The following is a 23,333-nucleotide window of genomic DNA, read 5'->3' on the forward strand; positions in this document are numbered from 1 at the left end:
ACAGCTGGGACCTTCGCATGGAACCTCTCGGTCACCGCATCACGACGCTTCAAGATCGAGTTTGCCCACAAGTTCGAAACTTGGTGAGATAGAAACTCGATGGTGCGCGTGCCTGAGAGGAGAAAAGTCTCCATGGCCTTCCTGGTGCTCTCCTTGGACAAGTCCGCGGATCGCAACAGGATGCCCAGAGATCCCAGCCAGACATCCAGCCACGAAGTGGCCTGCATGGCACACTTTGCGACTTTCTCCTGGCTCAAGATCTCTGTAGCCGAGAATGTCACCTGCCGGGCGGAGAGTTTCTCGAGAGAAATTCCCCTGGAGAGCTCTTCCACAGAATGGTGGAGAGGAAGAGCTAAACAAGACTCCCCCATGATCTCGAAGTACCTCCTCTGTTGTACACGAGGAGGTGGGAGGAGTTTGTTGCCGGCAGAGGAACGGCTGGAGGAGGCGAGTTCGGAGAGCTGGCTTTCAACCTTGTCTCTGGCGCTCTCAACCCCCTGGGACCAGGGCAGAGCTGTACTGGCCTTCGGAGGTTTTTGAGTGCCGTAGACTTGGTCCAGAACCGTATCCTTGCCTTCGTGAGGGGCGGTCTCCGGGTCCTCAAACCTGTTGAGTTGCCTCATCAGACTCAGGACCTGCCAGAAGGCATGCTCCGACTCATGAAGCTCTCCTCCTTGTGGCAGCAAAGTCTCCTGTCCCTAGCTGCTCTACTTGGGGGGACACGTGGACGATCTCCTGGGGTCTTGCTGGCTCTGGTCGAATCCGGGATGAAGACTTAGGGACGGTCTTCGAGTCCTTGGACTCCCTCCTAGGAGGAATACAGGAATCCAGTAAAGAAGTCTGAGGGCTCCTCTCTGCTCCCACACGAGACGATTCTACTACTCGAGGTGGGGTTCCTCCATTGGTGCCTTAGGAGAATGTCTCACCTCGCTGGACTCTCCTGAGGACGCAAAGGCTTCGTCCACAGGAGAAGGAGAAACGACTGAGAGGGGGAAGGGGCCTTCCTGACGGACTTCTTGGGAGCCAGTTTAACCTTAGGAGAAGTCACCACGAAGTACACTCCTCTCCTTCTCTTCAGCGGAGATGAGGCTGCTGTTGGTTTGAGGCCTAGATCAGCGAGGGCCAGTTTAACAGCCTGGACAACCGCTTTGATCAGAGACCCAAACCAAGGCTGACGGCTGACAGAAACAGTGTCAGCGACTCCCGCTGGAGGGAAGGGGAGCGGGCGATCCTTAGGTGTGGACACCACAGGGCCTGTCTGAAAAGAAGAAGAGTGTTGCCTAGACCTCTCTGAAGATTCTTCCTCCTCCTGCAAGTGCGCTGCTTTGCACTTACGGGGTGGAGATCGTGACGACGATGATCTGGAAGTACGCGCTCCAGAGGACTCGCAAGGTTGCCCCTGCTGCAAAACCCGGCGGGAATCGCGGTCGGGAATCGCGGTCGGGAATGCGCTGGCGCTCGCGCGATGGTAGAATCGCGGGGTCGCGCGCGGGCGAATGTTGGCACACATGCGTGCGCACGAGATCGACGGCGAGGGGGCAAAGGAACAACCTCCTTGCCTGCACACAGATCTGGAGATCGTGGGTGCGCGGGCGAACGTTGGCGCACATGGCGCGCATCAGGACCAGGAGGCGCAGATTGCGCTGGCGAGTAGGTGATCATGGGCGCGTAAGGGGCGCAGCAGGAAAAGGGCGCGCAGATGTGCGCTGGCGAGCAGGAGAGAGCTGGCGTACAGGAGATCCCTGACGAGCAGGAGAGCGCTGACGCGCAGGTGAGCACTGGCGCGCAGGCGAGCAGGAGATCTACGGCGAGAAGACATGGCTGCAGGAGATCGCTGGCGCGTTGAGTCCGAAGGGTCCACAGCAGGAGAGCGCTTGCCCGCTACTGCGCACGAGCGCGCAGGAGAACGTGGGCGCACAGGTAAAACCTGGCGCTTAAGGGAGTTACTCTCATTGAGAGATAAGCCCTTATGCCCCGAAGGGACCGGTGCCCGTTGGAAAACAGGGTGCGTTGGCGCCCACTGCCCATCTGCGTCCAGGAATGGAGAAGGAAGACTAGCAGGTCTGGCAGGCGTGGGAGATCGCGAACGATCAGCTGAGAGGTCTAGCGATGCAGCTGCAACAGTCTGCTCACGTAGAGGAGGATCCTCTGCGGGGGACGTCGAAGGCGATGAACCGAAGAGGCACCTCATAACTCCCTTATAAGGAGAAAGAAGGCCTCTACGGCGAAGACGACCTCGAGGGGCAGCAACATCATCGGCGGTCCTCCGAAGAGGAGTCTCCGTCAGTGAACTCCCCCGAGGGGGAGAATCACCCACAGGAGAGACCATTGGACCCAGCTCCTCCCTCGAAGGATGTTCGGAGGGGAGAACTGAGCCTTCAGCAACATCCGCAACAACAGCAGGGGTTTAGCCCGACCCGTCGGAAGCCTCTGCCACAACAACGTTGACAATAGACAGAGGATCTACCTCTGCTATTACCGGCGACTGTTTGACAGCTGCACCCAACTGGATCAGGTCAAACAGGGCTTCCCTGGAGGGCGAGCCCTTAAGCCCCAAGGAAGCCCAAAGCTGCAAAAGATCATTGCTTTATCCCTATCACACCGTTGACCTCTGCAGTACGGACACAAGGTGTGAGGGTCCGTCTCGACCGCCGACATGAACATCCCACAAGGGCGGTCGGATAGTCCAGGGCACTTCCGCATGATGGAGAGAGGCCAACTTCCAAACACACATGCTGTAAGAAAAAGCAAAAAAAATAAGGCTGTCAAAAATGCGAGGGTGAGACAGACAGGTCTGATCACCACCCGAGCCAAAAGTGAAGTGAATCAGTTCACCGGTGTGTGAGGGGGGAGGGGTAGCTAGCTCAACTAATCTGCTACTTAGTTCCTTTTACCCAGGAGGAAACAAGCCACCATAGTAACTGAGTTGAGCTCTGCCCACTCAATCAATAGTCCTCACTGCTAGCTGGCAAAGTTCCAGAGACATAGTACCTCCTTGCTTAAGTAGGACACTGCAGTGGTGTTGTTGCTTATCGACACAACAGTGTCCTGTCAGAAGAGGGCAAAATTGCTGGAGGGATAAAGCAGCAGCACTCATCTCTAGGATGTTGATGAACAGTACTTTTGGCAATGTTGATCAGTCCAGGTACTTGATGCCATGTGCTGACTGAGGTAAACTCCGCACCCTTCTCTGGATGCGTCCGTAAAGAGGAAGAATTCCAATATAGATATCAGAATTGGGCACCCTTTCAGGAGGTTTATTTCTTCCAGCCACCATTGATGATCTTTTCTGGACTTCTTCCCTATGCATACTGGATAGAGCAGAATATCCTGATGCTGTGACCAGGATCTTTTTAGTTCCCATTACCAAGATCAAAGACAAGATCTACCTCCAGGAACTAACCATTCTAACGATTTTAAGTGCTCAAGGAGTTTCTGCGACTGGCCTTCCGCAAGGGTCATTGCTGGCACTGACGCTATTTAACATTTATAAAATTGACCAGCCACAGTACCAGCCCATCCACAGGTACATCCGTATATACAGACGACCTGTGCATTTTAACATAATCAGACTCCTAAACAACAATCGAAGCAAAACTGCCAAGTGCCCTGAATACCCTCTCCACCTACTACAGAAAGTGACAACTTAATGCCAATCCAAACAAAACACATGTGTGTGCTTTCCACTTGAACACTCATCAGGCAAACAGAAGGCCAAAGATCAAATAGGGCAATGAAGAACTACAAAATCACCCTTACCCAGTCTACTTAGGTTGTCACCCTTAACAAAATGCTCTCCTTTAAAGAGCATACAAATAAATCCAAACATAAAGTAACAAACAGGAACAACCTCATCAGCAAACTTGCCAACACCATAAGGGGAACAGACCCCAAGACTCTGAGACAAACAGCCCTGGCACTTTATTGCTCAACCATGGGGTACTGTAAACCAAATTGGGCAAGATCATGACATGCACGTAAGGTAGACACCAAGCTAGATAAGTCATGTCTGATTATTATCTGGCACCATAGAATCGAAACCTCTTTCATCTTTACAGTATATAAAATAGCCAGTATCGCAATACCCTATATCTAATGAGAAACAATAGCAAAAATTGAAAATAATAAACAAATTAATACTCCCAGATATCCACTCCCCAATCATCAGGAAACAAGGTGAAGAGTGAAATCCTACAACAGCTTCACAACACTCGATGGGCTATAACCAATCGGGTCACTTGCTCACAAACTAGAGAAGTGGTGAGAAAGTGACTAATGACCATCCAATGAGGAACTGCCCAGCCCAAATGAAGGCCTGGCCAAAGAAACAACCCTCATCAGGAAGGGCTGGGCAATCTTAAACAGAGCAAGGATGAAAGAGGGGGAAGACTGGAAAGAATTGCCACAAATTGGGATTAGCCACCAATTTTCTTATAATTTCAGGACTGGAGGTACTGTGACAAGTTCAATAAAGTCTGGACTTGTGGCTCCCTTAAACACACAGAGTCCAAGCCTTGCAAATTAAAACTGGGGAAAAACTATTTCTTTGGTAATCTATATCATACTGGATTCCTGGTTCTAGTCTATTACAGGAAAGTCCTTTCAGACCACAGACACCTCCCAAAAATTAAGTTTTTCTTTGTCAAAACCAAGTACAGTATTTACTGGTATTGTATTCATGTTTTCTCTTTTAATATCATATTTTTCAGGATACGCTGTGGGATATTTTATAAATTAAATTTATTATATATTTCATGAAATAATTAAGTTTATATAATTCAAAATATAATTGTAAAAGATTAGTAATACTGATGTTTAAAATAGTGCTTTGACATTTAATCAATGAAAATTCTTTAATTATCTGTTGTCTTTATTCTTTTTATACATACTTCACGGTAACCATAACAATATCAAAAATACAAATATCTCAATTTTAATCATACCATTGTAAGATAAAATGTTATTTTCATTAGTAAAATAAATTTTTGAATATACTTACCCGATAATCATGTAGCTGTCAACTCCGTTGCCCGACAGAAATCTAAGGAGGGATACGCCAGCTATCACAATACTAGAAGGGGGTGTACTAACCAGCGCCACCTGTGGCCAGGTACTCAAGTACTTCTTGTTGACACCTCCTCAATTATTCCTCGGTCCCACTGGTTCTCTATGGGGAGGAAGGGAGGGTCAATTAAATCATGATTATCGGGTAAGTATATTCAAAAATTTATTTTACTAATGAAAATAACATTTTTCAATATTAAACTTACCCGATAATCATGTAGCTGATTCACACCCAGGGGGGTGGGTGAAAACCAGTGTACAAGATTAAAGGATAGCCAAGTATCCCCAAATTTCATATAACAGTTATCTCCAATAACAAATGAAATAATAAGTACCTGGTAAGGAAGTCGAATTGAACCGTTACTCTGCCTCTTTTTTAAGTTCGTCTTCCTTACTGAGCGCAGCGTTCCTCTTGGAGGCTGAATCAACCCAAGGTGCTAAAGTATATAGGGTTGCAACCCCTACTAAAGGACCTCTACACAACCTTTAACCTAGGCGCTTCTCAAGAATGAATTGACCACCCGCCAAATCAAAAGGATGCGGAAGGCTTCTTAGCCTACCGTAACAACCATAAAAACAACAATAAAAGAATTCAAGAGAAAAGTTAAAAAGGTTATGGGATTAAGGGAATGTAGTGGCTGAGCCCTCACCTACTACTGCACTCGCTGCTACGAATGGTCCCAGGGTGTAGCAGTTCTCGTAAAGAGACTGGACATCTTTCAGATAAAATGATGCAAACACTGACTTGCTCCTCCAATAGGTTGCATCCATTACACTCTGCAGAGAACGGTTTTTATTAAAGGCCATCGAAGTAGCTACGGCTCTTACTTCGTGGGTCCTTACCTTCAGCAATGCAAGGTCTTCCTCCTTTAAGTGAGAATGTGCTTCTCTGATCAGAAGCCTTATATAATACGAAAGCCCATTCTTGGACATGGGTCTCGAGGGTTTCCTGATGGCACACCATAAGGCTTCTGACTGTCCTCGGAGAGGTTTAGACCTCTTGAGATAATATTTGAGAGCTCTGACAGGGCAAAGAACTCTCTCAAGTTCGTTACCTACCATGTTGGAAAGGCTAGGTATCTCGAACGATCTAGGCCAAGGACGTGAAGGAAGTTCGTTCTTTGCTAGGAATCCAAGCTGGAAAGAACATGTAGCAGACTCGGTCGTGAAACCAATGTTCTTGCTGAAGGCATGAACCTCACTGACTCTCTTAGCTGTTGCCAGGCAAACGAGAAAAAGGGTCTTGAGGGTAAGGTCCTTGAATGAAGCTGACTGGAGAGGTTCGAACCTAGATGTCATAAGGAACCTTAAGACTACGTCTAGATTCCAGCCTGGAGTGGAAAGACGACGATCTTTAGACGTCTCAAAAGACTTAAGAATGTCTTGAAGGTCCTTGTTGGAAGACAGGTCCAAACCTCTATGGCGGAGAACTGAGGCCAACATACTCCTATATCCCTTAATCGTAGGAGCTGAAAGGGATCTCTCATTCCTAAGATGAAGCAGGAAGTCAGCTATTTGGGTCACAGAGGTATTGGTAGAGGATATCGAATTGGCTCTACACCAGCTTCGGAAGACCTCCCACTTAGACTGGTAGACCCTACGAGTGGAAACCCTTCTTGCTCTGGCAATAGCCCTGGCTGCCTCCTTCGAAAAGCCTCGAGCTCTAGCGAATCTTTCGACAGTCTGAAGGCAGTCAGTTGAAGAGCGTGGAGGTTTGGATGTAACCTGTCTACGTGAGGTTGACGTAGAAGGTCCACTCTTAGAGGTAGAGTCCTGGGGAAGTCTACTAGCCATTGTAGTACCTCTGTGAACCATTCTCTTGCAGGCCAAAGGGGAGCAACCAGCGTCAGCCGTGTCCCTTCGTGCGAGACGAATTTCTGCAGAACCTTGTTGATTATCTTGAACGGAGGGAATGCGTACAGGTCGAGATGGGACCAGTTCAGTAGAAAGGCATCCACATGAACTGCTGCAGGGTCTGGAACAGGAGAACAAAACAGAGGAAGTCTCTTGGTCATGGAGGTGGCAAACAGATCTATGGTAGGTTGACCCCACAAGGTCCAAAGTCTGTTGCACACACTCTTGTGGAGGGTCCATTCCGTGGGAATGACCTGATTCCTTCTGCTCAGACGATCTGCTGACACGTTCATATTGCCCTGGATGAACCTCGTGACTAGAGAGAGGTTTAGACTTCTTGACCAAATGAGGAGGTCCCTTGCGATCTCGTAAAGGCTCCTCGAATGGGTCCCTCCTTGCTTGGAGATGTAAGCCAAGGCTGTGGTGTTGTCCGAGTTCACCTCCACCACTTTGCCTAGCAGGAGGGACTTGAAGTTCAACAGGGCTAGATGAACTGCCAGCAGTTCCTTGCAGTTGATGTGGAGAGATCGTTGTTCCTCGTTCCACATTCCGGAGCATTCCTTTCCGTCCAAGGTTGCACCCCAGCCCGAGTCCGATGCATCTGAGAAGAGATGAAAATTGGGGGTCTGAATGGCCAAGGATAGACCCTCTCTGAGAAGGAGGTTGTGCTTCCACCACAGGAGAGTGGTCTTCATCTCTTGGTTGATAGGGATAGAGATTGCTTCTAGAGTCGAACTCTTGTCCCAATGAGCTGCTAGGTGGAATTGAAGAGGGCGGAGGTGGAGTCTGCCCAGCTCGACAAACAGGGCTAGGGACGAGAGAGTCCCTGTGAGACTCATCCACTGTCTCACTGAGCAACTGCTCCTCTTCAGCATGCTCATGATGCACTCTAGGGCTTGGCTTATCCTGGGGGCCGATGGAAAAGCCCGAAAACTCTGACTCTGAATCTCCATTCCCAGATACACGATGGATTGTGAGGGAATGAGTTGAGATTTTTCCAAATTGACTAATAGACCCAGGTCTCTGATAAGGTCTAAAGTCCAATGAAGATTCTCCAGACAACGACGACTCGAGGAGGTTCTCAACAGCCAGTCGTCTAGGTAGAGGGAGGCTCTGATGTTTGACAAGTGAAGGAATTTGGCTACATTCCTCATCAGAAGGGTAAAGACCATAGGAGCTGTGCTTAGGCCAAAACACAGGGCTTGGAATTGGTAGACGACCTTTCCGAAAACGAATCTTAGGAAAGGTTGGGAGTCTGGATGAATCGGAACGTGAAAATAAGCATCTTTCAAGTCCAATGAGACCATCCAGTCCTCCTGTCTGACCGCTGCTAAGACCGACTTGGTCGTCTCCATCGTGAACGTCAGCTTGGTGACATACTCGTTGAGAGCGCTGACGTCCAGCACAGGTCTCCAACCTCCTGTCTTCTTGGCCACAAGAAAGAGACGGTTGTAGAAGCCCGGGGATTGATGGTCCCGGACTATAACCACAGCCTTCTTCTGCACAAGAAGCGACACCTCCTGGTGCAAAGCTAGTCTCTTGTCCTCCTCTTTGTAGTTGGGAGAGAGGTTGATGGGCGAAGTGGTCAGAGGTGGTTGAAGGTAGAATGGAATCCTGTAACCGAACCTCAGCCAACTGACAGACTGTGCGTCTGCACCTCTCATCTCCCAAGCTCGCCAGAAGGTCTTGAGTCTGGCTCCTACTGTCGTCTGGAGAAGCGGAGAGTCAGTGTTTTCCTTTGGATGGCTTGGATCCTTTCCTGGACTTGCCTCTGTAAGAGTCTGGACGGGAGCTTCCTCGGCTGGGGGCTCTACCACGAAAGGGCGGTATGAATCTAGTCGCAGGGGTATCAGCCACTGGGGAGCGGTAAGTCTTAGGGACTGAGGTGGAAGCCTTAGACTTACGAGCCGAAGAAGCTACAAGATCGTGCGTGTCCTTCTGTATCAAGGCAGCAGACAAATCTTTAATGAGCTCTTCGGGAAAAATAAACTTCGAAAGAGGAGCAAACAGAAGTTGTGACCGTTGGCAAGGGGTAATGCTGGCGGAAAGGAAAGAACACAGCTGTTCTCTTTTCTTCAACACCCCTGATACAAACAAGGACGCTAGCTCGCCCGATCCATCTCTGATGGCCTTATCCATACAGGACATTAACAGCATGGCAGAATCTTTGTCCGTATGAGAGGTTTTCTTGCTGAGGGCCCCCAGGCACCAGTCGAGAAAATTAAACATTTCAAAAGCTCTAAACACCCCTTTAAGCAAGTGATCCAGGTCTGAGAAGGTCCAACACACTTTTGAGCGTCTCATAGCAGATCTTCGAGGCGAGTCTACCAGACTTGAGAAGTCAGCCTGGGCAGAGGCAGGTACTCCCAAGCCTGGTGCTTCCCCTGTGGCATACCAAACGCTCGCTTTCGAAGTGAGCTTCGTTGGAGGGAACATGAAGGAAGTCTTGCCAAGAAGTTGCTTAGACTGCAGCCACTCCCCTAAGATCCTAAAAGCCCTCTTGGAGGATCTAGCTAGGACAAGCTTGGTATAGGAAGACTGAGCTTGTTGCACTCCCAGCGAAAACTCAGATGGTGGAGAGCGGGGAATAGCTGAGACAAAATGGTCTGGATAAACCTCCCTGAGAAGAGCCAAGACCTTGCGAAAATCAAGAGACTGTGGAGAGAGCTTGGATTCGTCCACGTCCGAAGAGGGATCAAGGTGTGCCTCCTCATCATCCGAAACCTCAACCCCAGAATGAGGCGACGGGATCGGATACGAATGCTGAACCGCAGAGTCAGAACGAGCAGGAACAACAACAGAGGTGGAAGGAGGAGGTGCAGCAAGTTCCTGTTCCTGTTCCTGTGGTATGAGTGGAGCGTGAAGAGACCGAGGCTGTGCAGAACAAGGTAAAGTTCCCGCAAGCAGAGATGTCTGAGGAGCAGGATCAGGGTGCACGGGTAGAGCTCGATGCAGCAGCTGAGGAGACTGACTCACAGGTGGAAGAGGTTGTTGTACCTCCACCGAGAGTTGCACCGCCGGTGGAGCAGCCAGGGGAGGAGGAGGAAGAGTGGAGTAATCCTCCTGATCCCAAACCGAAGGTTGCCTTAAAGAAGGCTGATGCTGAACAACACTGGGAACAGTGAACACAGAAAGTGGTTCAACATCGTACGCCTGGCAGATGGAGCTGCGACTGGGTGCAGCGAGTGCAGGCGGGTGCAGCACAGGCTGAACGGGTGCAGGAGGTTGGTGCACCACCGGTGCAGGCGGGTGCAGCATAGGCTGAACGGGAGCAGGAGGTTGGTGCACCACCGGTGCAGGCGGGTGCAGCACAGGCTGAACGGGTGCAGGAGGTTGGTGCACCACCGGTGCAGGAGGTTGGTGCACCACCGGTGCAGGCGGGTGCAGCACAGGCTGAACGGGTGCAGGAGGTTGGTGCACCACAGGTGCAGGAGGTGCAACACTCTCAGCACGACACTCACGCATCAGGTCCGAAAGCTGAGCTTGCATGGACTGAAGCATAGACCACTTGGGATCAGCAGAGACAGTAGCAGACTGAGGTAAAGCCATAACAGTGGTTGCACCACCGGTGCAGCTCTGTTGTACCTTACTCCTCTTGGGCGGAGTACAGTCGCTAGATGACTGAGGCGAGTCAGAGCTCAGCCAACGACTGCAACCTGGCTGAGCACTCGAGGGCTGGACTCTGCGTTTAAGCGGTCTAGAGACCTGAGACCAACGTTTCTTCCCCGAGAGAAGATCAGCGGACGAGCGGAAGACGGGCTCAATCGTCTGCAAGTGGGAGTGACGGTCTGTGGAAGACACGCCCGCAACCACTGAGGATAATTCTGTGCGCCTAACAAGGCCTGCCGAACCCTTATGCCCTTCGACATTGCTTCTCCCCTGGGCTTGGGAGCTTGCAAGAGGTCCCGGACTGGGAGAACGACTGGCTCGCACAGAAAAATCCCCACGCACCACACTGGCACTAACACTAGTACAAGGCACTGCACCGACACTAGCACTCGTCACAGCACTGGCACTAACTTCACCCACTGCACTCTTGGCCTTCAACTCTTTCACTTCGGCCATCAGAGACTTATGGTCACTTACCACTGACTCTACCTTATCGCCTAAAGCCTGAATAGCGCGTAAAACCACTGACATATCAGGCGGAGGGCACACAGTAGGATCGGGGGTAGCCACTACAGGGGTAGGATCAGGAAGAGGATCATGAGATGAGGAAAATAAAGAAGAGTGAGAAGAACTCCTCCTAGCTCTAATTCTCTCTAACTTAGAAGAATACTTTAAAAGTCGGACAAAATCCAATTCCGAAAGTCCGGCGCATTCCTCACATCGATTTTCTAACTGACAGGGTCTGTCCCTACAGTCAGAACAAGCGGTGTGAGGATCTACCGAGGCCTTCGGAATACGTCTATTGCAAGACCTACAACGTCTATGGGAGGGGGCTTGCGAAATGTCAGACATTTTGTTTTCAAGAGAAGTCAAAGGGAGATCCAAAAAACAAGCAAAAATTCGTTAACCGTTAAACTGAATTAAATAAAAGCTATCTAGCTAATATCAGAAGGTTTCTAGTAATGCGACAGCCGTAAATCAAAGAGAATACATCACCAAATAAGCGAGAATAAACTCGAAGACCATAAGCGTATCCCAGAACGTCTAGCCGGAGGCACGACAGAGGAATAATTGAGGAGGTGTCAACAAGAAGTACTTGAGTACCTGGCCACAGGTGGCGCTGGTTAGTACACCCCCTTCTAGTATTGTGATAGCTGGCGTATCCCTCCTTAGATTTCTGTCGGGCAACGGAGTTGACAGCTACATGATTATCGGGTAAGTTTAATATTGAAAAATAATAAGTACTAATTGATACATGACTGTGGAGGTCCTGTAGATAGTAGGGTTCCCCTGCTGTATAGGACCAGAAAAACAGCCCTTAAAGTAAGTAAAACTAAATAAAGTAACTCTATTTCAAAAATATTCCAGTAAAGTTGTGTATTCAACTGGTAAAAGACTAAATTAAAACTATATTATACATTTTTACTCTATCATAGTTCTAGAAATAACACTTGAAGGCTAAGCTACCTTTTAACCTTTTGCCGATTCCAATGACGCACTTTGTCGCCATCCGTTAATTTAACTGTAAGTGCTATATCAAATATACATTCAGATCTATAATCCGATTTTCAGTTTCTTTTTATATCAAATTGTCAACATAAGTAAGTCTGACCCTTGCCAAGTCATGAATCTTACATTAATTTTGTCAAGGACTGGATCACCAGAGGGTTAAAGTATACTGAATAGTAAAAATAAAACTTGACTAAATTGACATATACAGTACTAACCTTCCATGCCATTATTTTTAGGGATAGTAAAATTCTGGTAAATATATGATAATTCAACAACAAGCAAAACTGGAATTCGCTATAAGAAAAGGACGAGTGCTGGCTAGTTCGGTATTTTTCTCTATACATTTAATAGGGGCTAGGGCATAAATAACTTACATATCAGTCGATTAAAATGTAAAGTATCTTTTTCGCTCCAAGTCCATTGTTTACATCTGAGAGACTGAAGGGGATCAGTTTGGGGAGCTTTCTGTGCATTTACAATGACATATGTCAGGTGGTTTTTTTTAAACCAATTAACAGCCTACGAGTACTTCATCACAAGTTCCCGGATGTTGCTCTACAACAGCCATTTTCTCCACCTTCCCCTTCAGTTCTAACTTCACTGCCATCACATAAAGACATCAAAAAGGGGGGATATCAAGGGAAGTACATCTATCTATTTTTAAATTGTGTAATTTCATTTACGTCCGCAATTTTTATGATGGAAATGCTCTCTGTTCAATCCAATCATGACCTGGGAAGGGGAATCCCCCCCTGCTAAGGGTTGTGACCTGGGAACTACTAGGTTAGGTTAGGTGGGTTTGTTAGGTTCTGTACGCTTTTACAAATCTCAAAAGTGTTAAATAATCATGTTTTGGCCTGTTTTCAGCCACTTACATGAACCATATATCTTTCCAACTGGTTATCTTGTGCTTATTTTGCATTTCTGACAATTATTATTGCTGCAAATCACTAGTTAATAACGTTTCCTGCCCCACCAAAAAAAGCAGTTTCCACTGGGGCCCCCAAAACTGTCTCTATATAAAGGGGTCCAAAAACTCAGGAAAGGATGGTCTGTCCCAATAATCAGAAATACATAAAACACAAGATAGCAATTTGGAAAAATATATGGTTCATGTATTTGGCTTGAAATTAAAGAATCATATATTTACCATTTATAAGACAGTAAAATTCCTTTGAACAAAACACGAATAAACCAACATACATCAGGTTAGGGTCAGAAAATTTGTAAATATTTACCTATGCACCATTATCATTATACATCAAAATATTTAATTTTTCCCTAATCTAACATGGATACCGTATCTTTAATCTTGAAGGGGGGAAGAGACTTTCCATGACACCACAAATCTACTTTCTGTAATATGCCTTAAAATACCACGATCTGAATAAAGCATATTAGTTTTTCTGATTGGGGCAAGGGTAAAGCTAGGCTAATAAAATAATGGCTTAAATTAAACCTAGTTTACCTTGTCTAGACAACAAGTACAGGAGACAGCATAGGGACCTAGGTCTGGAATAGCTCAGGCTAAACGAGGCTTAGGACACATACAGAACAATGGAAAGTAAGACACAACTATCTCTGGCATGTGCCTTTAATATAAATACTAGAGTAATCACCATATAGTATAGGACGAGAATACTTTTAAAACCATTGATAGAAACTTAAAGTGGGAGGCTAAAGCACCTTTGGACAGGCCTAAGGTACACATGATTGAACTTACTATCCATTCCTGGAAAAGGAAGCATCTGAGCTCCTATTTGTTCTTCGAGCTGATTTTCAATATCAAAAGTAATATTATCCACATTAGCCACAAGTATCTCCATGATTAATTTGCTGGCTACCAAATGTTGTACAATGAAACAAAATAGTGCGTAACAACGATTACTATATGAAAATTGTATGAGTAAATGTTGAGAAGGTCTTGTTTATTTACTAACATTACTCACCTATGTTCAGGGAAGTCTACTAAGAACTACATCATGTGAGTATTATTGTTTTACAGCTTCCAAAACAACATAAAATTGTAAAAAACACTAATAGAAAAATAAATAATACCCTTTCCAGTGCTTAATAAATAATAGTATATTATTTTATTATTTACTGTCAGATTCCAAAATAATATTGGAATTAGTTACTCTTCTTTGATTTCTTAAAAGTGAATCAAGGCAAGTAGGAAGGGAGAAGCGGTCGAAATGAACTGCATTGAAAAGTTTTTTGTGTTGGGCTGTGCTAAATGATAGGCCAATATTAATTATTGCAACGATATGCAGTTGAAAAGCCATAATTTTTATAAATAACTTAAAATGATATAATAACAGATATCGATAAAATCTTAAAAGTCGTCCCTTACTTTTCATGTTTGGTAATGCAGAGCTGGAAGTAGTGGATGATTATGTATATTTAGGTACAACTTTTAATTATGATGGTTTATATTGCAAGTACATAAAGAAACAGGTTACACAGGCCCAGATAGCAATGTATAGTCTGCTGACAAAGGCCAGAAAACTGTCTTTACCAGTGGATATACAATGTGAACTCTTTGACCATTTGGTCACCCCACTTCTTTTATATGGAAATGAAATTTGGTGGTTCCAGAAGCTATACCAGGTTGATATTTTTCATAGAAATTATCTAAAAAGTATACTTGAAATAAAGAAACAGTCGGCAAATTGTATGGCTTACGGAGAACTTGGTCAATTTGGGTTAACAAGCAACATTGAAAAGAGAATGGTAAACTTTTGTTTGGATAAGGATCCGTCAAGATAAACAACATAAGTTATTCCACACCATGTATTTACTGTTAAGAAATTTATACGATAGCAATAAATTCAAGTCGAAATGGGGTGTAAAAATTGAAAGTATTCTAGACAAGCGTTGTCTATCTAATATCTGGAACATCCCATGTCAATTTAATAATAATTGGTTTACGAAAGGTGTTGATCTCAGAATTTGTGATATAGATAAACAGAATTTATTATGTAAAATTAAGGAAAATATGTTATGCTCTAATTATAAGGTATTTAAGACTGAATTGGCTTAAGCAAATATTTAATCAAACTGGATTATAATGATTGGAAGTATCTCAGTAGATTTAGATGTTGTAACCATAGGCCTCCTGTTGCTGATAAGCGATACTCGGTTTCCCAAGGGCCAAAAACATGCCCAATGTGTAATACCTAAGAACAGTGTGTGTGTGTGTGTGTGTGTGTGTGTGTGTGTGTGTGTGTGTGTGTGTGTGTGTGTGTGTGTGTGTAGATTGCCTTACCTTATGTAAGACACGGGCTCTTGCCAATGGGCAGCCCGTAAACCTAGGAACAGGCTGATGGGTACCACTATACTCGGGTGTGTTCTTATTTTAGTAGCCTCAGAGAATTGTATATAAAAAAATATTATTACACTAGACCAAATAGCATAAAGTTTAGTCAATTGTTTAAAGTATAAAATAAGAGAGATTTGTGCAATCTAGCAAAATTTGTAAAAATCATAATGGAGCGGTTTTAGTTATATATTATTAGTTTTTATCTAGTCCATATGGGCTCATGATCCCATTATACATGGCATATATGGGTATACGGATATATGTACAGTATTGTAGAGATATGTGAATAGAAGTAGTTTTGCTTCTTTTTACTGCCATCTTGCACTATTATCGTGAGTCAAATCATAATTTTGTACATTTTGTAATGTACTTTCATTCTCTGAAAGGGGTCGTTAGAGTTAATGAAATCCTTAAATCGTCCTTAAATCCTTAAATATACACATATGAGGTTTGGTGTAGAAAAAAAGCTCGTAGCATATGCAGATGATGCTGCACTCTTTGCATCAATTTCATCTCCTGAATGTAGGTCGGTGGGCTGCTGAATCATTTGATATAGATACAGCTAAATTGGTGCATGGTGCAAATTATAGGACATGAAGTTGAACCTTAACAAAACTTAAAGTATGATTGTAAGTAGATCAAGGACAGTGGTTCCTCAGCATCCAGATCGCTGCATTGATAATGTTTTTTTTTTTTTTTTTTTTTTTTTTTTTTTTTTTTTTTTTTTTTTTTTTTTTTTTTTTTTTTTTTGACAATACGATTCCTTTAAAATTTTTGGTATTATTCTTTATTACAAATCTATTGCCTATCTATGCAAGTCCACATTCACAAACTTTCTTTGCTCGTCGATTCATCGTCTTCTCTTCCTTCCCCTGCTTCTTTTGCAATCGTTAGGAACCCATTTTGTTATTTAATGTCCATCTGTTGACTGTCATTCTCATTATATGTACTGACCATGTCCATTTCTTTTTCTTATATGTTGTTAGAATATCTTCTACTTTAGTTTGTTCTCGTATCCATGTTGCTATTTTTCTATTTATTTTTGTTATTCCCATCATCATTCTTTCCATAGCTCTTTGAGTTGTAACTAGCTTATGCTTTAACAGTTTAGTAAGGATCCAAGTTTCTGATCCATAAGTTAAAACTGGTAGGATCATCCGATTAGATACTTTTTTTTCTAGAGAAAGTGGCATTTTATTTTTATAATCCAATTTTGTTTATCAAAAGCACTCCATCCCATGCTTATCCTTCTTCTAAGTTTGGTCTCATGTCCTGGGGAAACACTGTCTGTCCTAAGTACTCATATTCATTAACAATCTCTGGAGGTTAGTCCATAAGCCTTATTTGTTGTTTCTTTACATTTTAATTGAACATTATCTTTTTTACTCATATTCATTTTCAGGCCTACATTTCTGCTTTATCTATTCAAATCTTCTATCATGTTTTGCAATTCCTCTCATGGTTCATTAAACAGAACTATGTCATCTGTGAATCTTAAGTTGTCCAGGTATTCCCCATTAATGTTAATTCCTACATTTTCCCAATATAAATTCTTAAAAACTTTTATGCACGCTGTGAATAATTTAAGAGAGATATGGGGTCTCTCTGACTTTCAGTTTGGTCGCTTCTGCTTGCGGTGTTATCGTTCTGTCCTTAATCTTGGATGGTGCCTAGAATTGAACAAGTGACAGTGGGGTCTATCTGGTGCATATGGTAAGTGTATTGTTGTCTTCCTTTTGATAATGGGAAATTGATATTCATTGTAACCTTGTATCTCATGATCTTTCTTTTCAAATTGAATACATTACTTATCAGACTGTAAGTACTAGTGATTAATCTTTCAAGACCCTTCTCTATTTCCTTGGCAAGTTAGTAAAGGGAGAACGTACAGACCAAATAAGAAAACACGTAGAGAAAAGAAGGAAAACAGAGGTTTATATAAAAGGGCTAAAGATGAGAGAACTAAAGAGAAAGTTGTTATTGTATATTATGAAATTATGAAAGCAACAAAATTCAAAATGGAGGTTGAATAAAGGCTCTCTTGGGGAGGAATTAAAGTGTATGAAATAAAGAAAATGGATGTAGGAAAAGAAAGAAGTAATAAATATATGAAAAAATTAAGGATTAATGACTGGGAAAATCCTATATTCAGTAATAGATTTCTCTGATATTAGAAGCAGGTCTGAAGAAGAGTATATGTAGCCTACATCCTGGGTAGGGAGCCTCATTTCGACGGGCCGACCAAGGGAAAGGCCCGTGCCAACAAATAAGTGTTGGCTTTAATACACAACCAACCGGAGTCTCATTTCCACACTGGTGGTGGAAGGGACTAGATTTATATATATATATATATATATATATATATATATATATATATATATATATATATATATATATATATATATATATATATATATATATATATATATATATATATATATATATATATATATATATATATATATATATAAACCGGGAAAAATGGGCAAGGATACGACAGAACCAAAGGCTATATAAAGAAATAAAAAGATGTTTGGCAATAGAATTAAAGAACTTAGAAAGATCTTCGTGACACTCTTGATTAATAATCAGAAATATGAGCTAGACAATGGCGTTGAAAAACAAAATTATTTTCGAAAGTAAATAGATATTGATTATTTTTTTTTGACTGATATGCCCTCCCTTCTGGCATTCGAACTACTGGGGAATGGATACCAAAAGAATAGACTGGCAGTGCTAGGCCTCATCTTACAAAATACTTATCAAAAAAAAAAAAAAAAAAAAAAAAAAAAAAAAAAAAAAAAAAAAAAAAAAAAAAAAATAAATAAATAAATAAATAAATAAATAAAAAATAACAGTAGAAAAATGGGATTCCAAACAATTGTGAAGATAATACATGACTATTACAATATTGTAAATTAATATTTAAAGGCCGTAAAAGAGGTTATCAATAAACGCAGTAAATGTTATTAGTACGTAATAATACCAATTCTCTAATATCGCAAGAGGGTCTGCCCCTCTCTTTTATTCTTCTTGTGTACTTCTCTTTCTCCCTATTTCCTTAATCTTTCTCATCCCGAGTACCTGCCTTTGAGCTATAAAGTGGATTGTATCTATGGGTACTCTTCCTTTCCCCACTTCTCTATTATTATTATTATTATTATTATTATTATTATTATTATTATTATTATTATTATTATTATTATTATTATTATTATTATTATTATTATTATTATTATTACAAGTACGTCTCTCAGTGATGATATGGAAATTATAAATATGAATAAAGACGGAAACAAGATACAAGGGGAATTATAGATTCAGTCGCAAAAGTTTCAATGAAAAAAGGACAAAACTTGATTTTAAAAAAAAAGAAAAGAAAAAAATGGTGGTCACCAGAAAAACACAACAGAGATGTAAAGTATCTAAAAATAAATTATTTTATACGAATGTTTGGTTCCAAACAAAGTTATAACAAGAGCAGTGATAAATATAGGAATGAGTAATATACGACATTGATCGCAATATGCAAAAGAAAAAAAGGCATATAGGAGAAAAATAAGAAATGGCTTTGAACGAATACTAAAGACAGTAAAAAAAACTATTCATAACAAAAATAAAGAAACTAGACCTATAGAGAATATGGGGAAATGAGAACGTATGACGTGTCAATATTACAGTACAAATTGCTGGAACACCCTATCAATTGTAATAACATAATGGTAAGGAGTAGCGCCACAAACATTCATATTTATCAAAAGAAATGTTAGTTGACAATTACTGGGTTATTGATATGGCTCTTAACGCCAATAAACTGAAGTGCCAGAGGCATAGATTTCAACATCCATAAATTTCTCTAAGAAAAGTCATCATAACAATAGCAGTCCATCTTGATCACGAAATGAGGAGAAATAAGAAGTAATTCAATAAGTTTCTCTACTGTATATTTTCTATATTTTACTTAGTTTTGATATAAGTATTTTGACAAGTTTCCCTTCTGTATTTTTTCTATATTTTATTTAGTTTTGATATAAGTATTTCAATTTGTTTCCCTTCTGTATCGTTTCTACATTTTACCTAGTTTTAATGTCAGTATTTTAACCAGTTTACATTTTGTATATTTCCACATTTTACTTAGGTTTATGTTAGAGAACACAGTTGATCTTGAATTATAATTGTTTGAATCTCTTTTCCTGTTGAAAATGAATTTGTGAGATTGAATTTCTATTATATAATCCACGAGTCTGCTATAGACAAAGCCAGCCAAGTGTGTAATTTAAGTTTTTCAATCCAAAAGCGCACAGAGAATAAACAAAATAACATTGATTATATTTAATTTAAAACGCGATTCATAGGGAAAACAGTCATTGCTATATGGTATCTGCACGAGTGATTTTCACTAGAAATAAAACTGAAACATTTGCTACCTTGCATGAATGATAATGTTTACTGTAGCCTACTCGTGTGGTTTTGGGTTGCGTATTGTTATAATTTTGCCTTTTAGTTTCTTCATAAAATATGGCAAAAGAAGATTATGGACATTATAGTTTATGAAATATTGTAATAGCATTTTGTAGAAGCAATTCATTACTAAGTGAAAAAATTTTTGTAAAGTATATCATCGTAAAGGAATTTTGTATTTCTTTCTTATAAAGTTCATAATTACATGTTTTTTTATAATGTACATTAACGTGAAAATAACATGAAGTCTCTCTTCACGATAATCAATTTCATTCACGAAACAAATTCTACTACTCACCAATCGTTTATTAAATTCACAAGGGTTTTCATAGTTGACATGTGCTTTCGCTGTCATGTATATTGATGCCAAGGCCGAATATTTAACCCACACTGCTATATTGCCATTAGATCAAACCTTTAGGTTTTCTAGATCTTTCTCTATCTACAAATATGTTGTTTCTCGTTAATTATCATTTCATATCGTAGCCCGAATGTTTATTTTCAAAATACCAATTGTAAGGAAATTTTGTACTGAAATTCATCATGAAAATATAGCATTGAAGAAAATTCTTAGATCATCAGTTGATGCGGCTTTTCATGCAATTTACAAAACGCTATATAGGATATTTTAATAAAATAAAGTAAATAGGTTGATTTAAGAAGACGTAATAAAATTGTACTAACGTCATCTAGTGTTTTATTTTATTAATGTAAACTGGGAACTTGAAGTAGGCGGAGTTTGGGCGTACGGCAAACAACGGCAAATGAAAATGTGCGTCCCCTGATGCGTGCAGTGTTGCCATAAATGGGAATTTATTCCTAGATTTGGGAATTTTTGGTGTCGGATGGGGATATTCTGTACAAATTTCTATGAAGAAGAAACAAAGGTGAGCAAACCTTTAGGCTGTAAAATAGTTGATTTAACTATAATAAAGAGAATTTAGAGTAAATTTTAATGGGAAAATAGTAACAAAAATTAAAATCATAATATAAAATCAACAATATAAATGTATGGTTTTTTTGCGAGTTGTTGCAATTAGTTTGCTTGCACTTACATGAAGTATAGTGAGTAATTTCTTTGTCAGTAAAGACTACAGGATCAGAAGAAAGTATATTTGCGGAAATGGGTATTTTTGGGTTATTTTGCGAATTTTGGGGATTTTTAGACTAACTCATCTGGCAACACTGGATGCGTGTTTCGTTGACGAGGTCGCCATGTTGGTGTCTGGCTGAAACGCCCTGTGACACAATATCCCGTTCATATTCGCTTTGGAATTTTAAGAGTGCGTTAGTGGTAATAAATACAAGTAAAAATGGGTGAGGACCGTGATAAGGAGAAGCCCGACAAAGGTATGTGATCCAGAGTATAGTATAACAGTGTTAATTCTTCAATGATATTTTTGATTACCGGGTAGACGTAAGCATTCTGCCTCTACCGTTGCCGAATATTATAACATATTGGCATATTTTTTTTGTGTAGGTTTCCCTTGAATAAACAGTCGTGCATCGTAGTTATCATGTTACTACCATAATCCAAGACAGAAGTAACGCTTATATTTTCATAAAGTATACATGCGGTTATTTTCCGTGTGAGATGAAATTAACTTGACGTGTTACCGCCATCTGCAGACAATGGTTATCCTGTCGTTACGGTACCTAGCGGTACTTACCAATAAGCATAACGCCATTATCTTGTAAAAGTTCCATGGGAAAAATATACATATAAGTAGAACATGAGTAACTTCCCAGCTGGACAATGGAATCACAAAGTTTAAGACCCTGCATAGGTTACCGGCGGACGTCATATAAAGACATATCACCTATCATTTGCTAAGCTACAACACAGCTGGGAGAAGCAGGATGCTAGGAGCCTTTGCTCCAATAGAGAAAGTAACCCAGTGAGGAAATAAGTGACAACAGTAAGATAGAACTCGTAAGCAATTAAAAGTGACTTCGGTTCCATTGTAGTTTATTACAGGGGAATGTAACCTAGGGGGAAAGTCCGGTCTCTTCGAAAATGACTCTTTCCTGTCGCAATTGAATAGTTTCAGATATTTATATATATCCATATCCACCGATAATGAGGGACCCCCAGTGGGAAGTCGGGGTTTTGGGTGGGGAAACGGGTAATTGTTTACAACACCACGCTCTCCATTTACTCCAAAATAATGCAATCCTGCAGTTCTCATCTTGCACAGTAATTAGGTGGTTATATAAATTCTGGGAAAGCAATAATTAGCAAGATATGTTGAGGAAGGGGGAAGGGGTTATAAAAAGAAAATAGCTCGGTTTCCTCACCAAACGACTTGGAACTGACATGTCAACATCGTCAACCAAATAGAATTCTTGATGCCAGCGTACATAAACAGAAGTTCGTGATGCCAGCGTACATTTAATATACTTTATAAAAAAAATGAGTGATTATTCCAAAGTGCCACTATTTGTAAATTGCATATTTTATGGACACTTTTGAGTAATCACTCAATTTTTTATTAAGTATATTTTGACTATACAGTACATCAAATGTACGCTGGCATCACGAATTCTGTTTGGTTGACTATGTTGACATGTCAGTTCCAAGTCGTTTAGTGAGGAAATCGAGTTATTGTCTTTTTATAACCCCTTCCCCCTTCATCAACATATCTTGCTAATTATTGCTTAACAAGAATTTAAATAACCACATAATTACTGTGCAGGAAGATGAGAACTGCAGGATTGCATTATTTTGGAGTAAATGGAGAGCGTGGTGGTGTAAACAATTACCGGGAAATGGTATATAATGGTAAAACAAGTCTTTTCTTCTCTATACATTACCTTCTTGTATGTATAATAAACCAATTAAAAATACGCTAATTATCAATATCCTATACTAACGGAATATTTTTCATTTATTTGTGACATTCTACGGGTCGGCTATAGTCTGTCTCATTCATTCGTTTGTACATAGCAGTTTTCGTTAGAACATAGTACCTTACCAGCTGGATAAAAGAATCACAGTTTGTATAAGACCCTACATAGGTTATCGGTAGACGGTATAAAAAGACATATTATTATCATTTGCAAAGCTACAACCCAGCTTGGAGAAGCAGGATGCTAGGAGGCTTAGTGCTCCAATAGGGAAAGTAGCCCAGTGAGGAAATAAGTAACAACATTAAGATAGAACTCGTAAGCAATTAAAAGTGACTTCTGTTGGCTCTATCATAGTTCTGGACAGGACAGCATTTTGTAATAAAAATCCTTTTTGCTTGTTGAGCATGAAAGCATTTGCAATAAGTTTTATTGGTATTATACTGTATTATGGGGTAATGTAACTTTTCTGTAGAAAAAGATGCATTCTCTTCAAAAAAGGACACATGTTCCTGTTGCAAATGAATAGTTTCAGAAATATATATATTATATCCTAATAATGGGAGACCCCCAGTGGGAACTCAAGGTTTTGGTGGGGAAAACATATATATATATATAAATGTATATATATCTATATCTGCCAATAATGGGGGACCCCTAGTGG

At 41.4% G+C, this 23,333-nt stretch overlaps 2 protein-coding genes across 3 annotated transcripts in view; one reads left to right on the plus strand and one right to left on the minus strand.

Moving 5' to 3' along the window:
• The window catches only part of LOC137645922 (cleavage and polyadenylation specificity factor subunit 4-like), a 77,411-nt gene extending 63,429 nt beyond the window's left edge, over positions 1 to 13,982 (minus strand). Inside the window, exon 1 of the mRNA XM_068378973.1 lies at positions 13,763 to 13,982. Coding sequence (XP_068235074.1) covers positions 13,763 to 13,865 — 103 coding nt within the window. The 5' untranslated portion in view covers positions 13,866 to 13,982. The remainder of the gene's footprint in view (positions 1 to 13,762) is intronic.
• A 7,025-nt stretch (positions 13,983 to 21,007) lies between these two features.
• Positions 21,008 to 23,333, plus strand: part of LOC137645923 (splicing factor U2AF 50 kDa subunit-like) — a 31,994-nt gene continuing 29,668 nt past the window's right edge. The window contains exon 1 of one of the 2 annotated variants that reach the window (XM_068378975.1): positions 21,008 to 21,172. In XM_068378975.1, the coding sequence (XP_068235076.1) occupies positions 21,136 to 21,172 (37 nt within the window). In that variant the 5' untranslated portion in view covers positions 21,008 to 21,135. The remainder of the gene's footprint in view (positions 21,173 to 23,333) is intronic. The other variant, XM_068378974.1, reaches the window with a different exon arrangement.

This window comes from Palaemon carinicauda, chromosome 8 (genome assembly GCF_036898095.1).
Source record: "Palaemon carinicauda isolate YSFRI2023 chromosome 8, ASM3689809v2, whole genome shotgun sequence".
NCBI lineage: Eukaryota > Metazoa > Arthropoda > Malacostraca > Decapoda > Palaemonidae > Palaemon > Palaemon carinicauda.